Here is a 5,327-nt window from a genome sequence, read left to right on the forward strand (position 1 = left end):
ACCCTAACATGGAACATGGTTTAAAAAAAAAAAAAAAAAAGAGGTTAGAAGGGAAGTTTGTTCAAACTTCAATGCTAACTCAAGTGCTAACGAGTTGGTATTTGTCATTCAGGGGATAAGAGAAAGGGAAAGGAAGGCACAATCAAAGATGTGCTAGGAGAATCTTTTCAGGGGCATCAGAAGTGTAGGAATAGTAATCAGGGTCCAAACAGGGCAGAGTCTGAGTTGTGGAACAGCATGCAGGCCTGGAGAGAGGAGGGAGGTGTGAGGGCTGCTGCCAGCTTCTGAGATGCAAACACAAACAGAATCCAGCAACCCTAGCAGACACTCTGTCTACTGCATGGGGGGCTGCTGGCTTGGGTTGAATGTGAGACAGAAGCTGAAGAGCTGGGGGGGGGGTCTCATCTCATTACAGGTAGAGGCAGAGGAAAGCGGCATGTAGAAGACATCTATGTCTAGTGACAGCGTGACCCCCATGTCCGCCATCTTGTCCTCATCCTCTATTCTTGAAGAGATAACGTTTCTCCCAGACTCGAAGGCAAAGGCTATGTAACTGAGAGGAGCTCATGAGCATATTCTTTCCTTCTCCTCCCTCCTCTCCTTGTCATTAGTCTCTACTCCCCGGTGCCTCAGTTTCCCCACTGTCTTCCTTCAGTCTCCATCTCTACTTCTTCACTTTGTCCAATAAGCCTCCTTACTCTGACATTTCTGTTTCCCTCCTCCTGAAAGGAAGGCACGGGCCGGAACCTCAAAGCAGCAAGTTTCTTGATAACATTTGGCAGCCATGTCTTCACTAATAAACCTCATGTCTCTAGCCACTCCCTAGGAACTAACTGGACTTTGTGATTTTCACCTGCACGGGGGAGACATTCAAGAAATGCCCTTGTTCCACTCAGTTAAATAAAACGTATCCCGTCCTTGTGAGACTATTTATCTTGTTTGTTTATTTGGCAAGACCTAGAGTGTTTTTCAGGGATGTTCTCTGGCCAGGGAATTTGGTAGAAAAAAAAAATCAAAGCATGTGACACCAGGTGACCATCAAGCTTCTATTTCCCCACAAACCATTAAGATGAAGCATGTCTCTGCAGCAGCTTCAGGTATGCCCACACATACATGATACTGAACCATAGCAGAGCATCACTACTCAGCTCCCAGCGAGTAACGCTCCTTTGCGTAGTGAACTTCTGCCCTTCCCATCTACCTTGAGAGACACATGATGCCCTACCCGTCATAAGAGGGTGGTTCTGTATGACCTCATTTGAGAATGGAACCTTTACTCAAGAGGTGTTACACCCCCCAACCCACTCTCGACGTAAGTGACCACAGAAGGCCCAAAACCATATAAAAAGGCAGAAGGGAGTGCTACAACACATCAATCACCTCACACCTCATCCAGTGCCAGCTGATCAGAACCAGCAGCCATGAGTCCCAGGAGAGCTTCATCTGCGGTAAGTCCTGCATTCATGCACGAGGGTTTTGTTGATTGAAACCAGGTCATGTTGCAGCACATGGTACGCAATGCTGGATTCTAACTGTGGAGGGCCATAAATCTGTGTGTGTAGAACCAAAGCCTGTGTAGGTAGAACCAGAAATGAAACCTTTGGTAGATGCCTAAATCAATGTACAGACTTTTCAAGAACTGATAAGCATCAGTCAGAAAGATGAGGTTAAAACTGAAAGATGGTTAGAATGGCACTAACCCACATAAGAAGTGTCACATGATGCTGTGCAGTGAGAAAGGGTGTCTGTCAAAAGTCTGTTGTCCTGAGTGCAAAGGATTTGACTTCATTCTCTCATGTCATTTTTTTCCTTTGATCCAGAATAAAGTAGGTTGCTATTCTTGCAGATTTGAAAGCTTTCGAAGCAATTTTTGTTTCCATTGTTGCTTGTTTGTTTAACCAAAGTCTTAGTTCTTTCAAACCATTTGATTCTAATTAGATGCATGTATAACTCTGTTTCAGAAAAAAAAAACATATTTTTTTAAATTCTTAACTTAAAAAAAAATTATGTCCTGAAATCTGATTCTTATTTTAGAATCAATGCATGGTAAATTTAGAACAACCAGAAAAATATACCTAAGGAAGGAAATGTAAGGTGGAACCAAAGGGGAGCCAACATTTATATGGAGGAAAGCCAGTGTGCAAACCCCGGTTTGTTTGGGGTTTTTTTGTTGTTGTTGTTGTTGTTTTGTTTATTTGTTTGTTTTTTTTTTTTTTTTTTTTTTTTGGTTTTTCGAGACAGGGTTTTTCTGTATTACTTTGGAGCCTGACCTGGAACTCACTCTGTAGACCAGGCTGGCCTCAAATTCACAGAGATCCATCGGCCTCTGCCTCCCAGGTGTTGGGATTAAAGAAGGCCTGTGCCACCAACGCCTGGCTGCAAACATTGTTACTAATTCTAATGCTGATGTCACATAGGATTTCTGCAGTCCTCTCCTCCGAGGTACATGCATGACTGTGCAAACACTGGTGCAGAAGGACGTTTCCTCCTAGAAAACCAAGGTCATTTATTGTCCCATTGACTCATGAGCCAGCAAGCTGATGAGATGACATGACTTAACACTTTTTCTAAAAACACTGCTGCCTAAAATGTTGCTGGCCTGTCCTCAGTCACAAGAAGTATGCAGGAATCTGATTAAAAATAAAATAAATTCTATGGTTTTAGCATGATTTGGATCATCTTAAGAATCTCCTAATTTAAAATGTTTTAAATTGTAGTGTAGATCTTTCCAGAACATAGTGTGTTTCCTATAGTTTGCTATGTGCTCATCATAATGAATTCGCCAGCAAAGTCCACATACTAATTCAGTTCTCCATCATTCCACTTTCCCCTTCAGTCTCTGCTGCTGTTGCTGCTACTGAGCCTGGAAGCTGTAGTGAAGGCAGGGTTACCTGCTCCACAAAGTTCAGGATGTCCTAACACTGAAGGCAATAACTTCCTCCAGAATGTGAAGGTCAACCTGAAAGTCCTTAACTCTCTTAGCCCCAAAGTGAGTTCCAGAAGACCTTCAGACTACCTCAACCGATCCACTTCGCCCTGGACTCTCCAGTACGTAAGGACTCCAGTCAAAAATCTGGGGGTTTCCACTCTCTGACTCATCACACATGCCCTGAGCATTGATTTCCTAGTTTTCCTGTCAGAACCATCAGGGACCTAGAAGGGCCACTGAGCTGAGCAACGGTTCCCAAAGTTCCTTCCTATAGACGTCTTCTTAGCTAGAGCAGGGGATGCTTCAGCCTAACCTGTTAGAGTTGTCACCCAAAAGTCAACCCAAATCAATGATAACTATGATTCTAGCACCTGTAAGAGCTAATCAATTTTTGACTTTTTTTTTGGAAATATGAACACTTACCACAGAGACTTAACACCTGAGTTTTCTCTATCACCCCAAATTAATAACCGTTATACTAGCACTTATGAGCACTTAAGTCAACTGTTGACTTTTTGGAAATTTGGAAATCAAAACACCATAGAGCATTATGTTTCCTCTGCCAAAGCTACAACTGAGGAGGCTTTCTGAAAATAATTTAAAATCAATTAGGTATTTCAATGCCTGTCCTGAAGAAAACATGGAAAGTTAAAACTTGAATCCTGGTAGAGTAAATGTCTTGTTGGATATTTCTTCTCCTTTGTACTTGGCATGTCTTTGGCGTACATAAAGGAGTCAGTACAAACGTACTTTGATCACTTGAGTTCATATGAGTAAGTTTCCGTGACAAGGAACCTACAGATTTGCCTGTGTGTAGGATTTCTTCCTTTCCCCTTTGCCCTAATGCTAATGATAGTTCAATCAATCAATTCACAAGTCTAAGTGCACTATTTACTCAGGATTATAAGGTGATGGGAAGAGTAGAAATAAGGTGACTTTTGTCTTTATTTCCAGCTTTTCACATAACCTTTGGGCTCCATCTCATGAAGTATTCTCAACTAGAATTCTGACACATTCCCAGTTTCACCAAGTGGAGGAACAGCCATCTTGGTCCTTGATGATTCATCCCTTTGTCTCCTCCCATAAATCAAATGTACCCTAAGATGTTCATTTTCTGTTCTGTCGGTCCTTACAGTGGTCATTAGTTTACTTTGTTTATCTTTCAAGACATTCTAAAACCCTTCATGAGATTGAAAATCCAAGTTTGTGATGCTGGGGGTCCAGTTGAGTGACAGGGCAGGTGTCTATCTCGTGGGAGACACCGGGTTTGGTTCTCGTCACTGCAAAAGAGGAGGGAGAGGAGAAAGGGGGAAGGAGGGGATGGAAGGGAGAAAACCCAGATTTTCAGTCAACCCAGAGTCCTTCAAACTAACACGTGGCGATGTTGCAGTGCGCATATTTGTCATGCTAGACACTTCCTCCCTTCTCCTGTTCCTGCTTTACCTTCCACTTGACCAGAATTCACTTTCCACCTGTTTCCCCTACAGCCGCAATGAGGACCCCGATAGATATCCCCCCGTGATCTGGGAGGCACAGTGCCGCCACCAGCGCTGTGTCAACGCTGAGGGGAAGTTGGACCACCACATGAACTCTGTTCTCATCCAGCAAGAGATCCTTGTCCTGCGGAGGGAGCCTGAGAACTGCCCCCTCTCCTTCCGGATGGAGAAGATGCTAGTGGGTGTGGGTTGCACCTGCGTTTCCTCCATTGTCCGCCACGTAGCCTAAGCACAGACCTGAGGCTGAGAGCAGTGAGGACAAGCCACAGCCCCTACGAAACTCCCACGCTTCCCGGCAAACTCGCTTGTGTTCTTATAACAGCTCATGCGATAGATACTCATCAACACTGATTCAGAGGTGGAGTCAGAATGGTCTGCCGTCCTCCCTGAGGATGAGGTCTAAAGCGATGCCAAGCTGCTTCTTGTTTGCTTCAAATTTCAGCCTTTCAATTATTTATGTATTTAATATGTCCTGAGATAACTTGGGGACATTACGCTATTTTAATCGTCTACCTTATTACATTTCTTTCTGGAAAAGACAAAAGTTAAAGCTCAGGAGTTCTATTATTTAACAGGTAAAACCTATATTTATATGACTTATTTATGGATCTATTTATTTTTCTTAAGTCTTTAAAGAAAGGATGGAGAGTATGATTATCAGAGCTGCACAGAGAAGTCCTAGATAGGAAAAATATTAATTGAAATTTTGTTTTCACTGTCTGTGTGCTAAGAATCCCTTCCTACAAACGGAGTGAAAAGCAAACCTAGTTTTGTGTTTATTAACTTGTTTTTAAGTTATTGAAGCTCAAAAAGTATTGGTCAACTTAACTCCCTATTCTGTTAAAACCTTGTAACAGTTATCCCTGTAATAATAAATGTTTGAAACAAGATTTCTTTTCTTA

The 5,327-nt window shown here is 42.6% G+C and overlaps 1 protein-coding gene across 1 annotated transcript; it reads left to right on the forward strand.

The window, feature by feature from the left end:
* The first annotated feature begins 1,421 nt into the window (after window positions 1-1,421).
* On the forward strand, window positions 1,422-4,654 carry Il17a (interleukin 17A). The gene is made up of 3 exons (XM_051204599.1): window positions 1,422-1,448; window positions 2,837-3,048; window positions 4,417-4,654. The coding sequence occupies exons 1-3, from the start codon at window positions 1,422-1,424 to the stop codon at window positions 4,652-4,654; spliced, it is 477 nt and encodes a 158-aa protein (XP_051060556.1).
* The last annotated feature ends 673 nt before the right edge of the window (window positions 4,655-5,327 follow it).

This window comes from Phodopus roborovskii, unplaced genomic scaffold (assembly GCF_943737965.1).
Source record: "Phodopus roborovskii unplaced genomic scaffold, PHOROB, whole genome shotgun sequence".
Taxonomy (NCBI): Eukaryota; Metazoa; Chordata; class Mammalia; order Rodentia; family Cricetidae; genus Phodopus; species Phodopus roborovskii.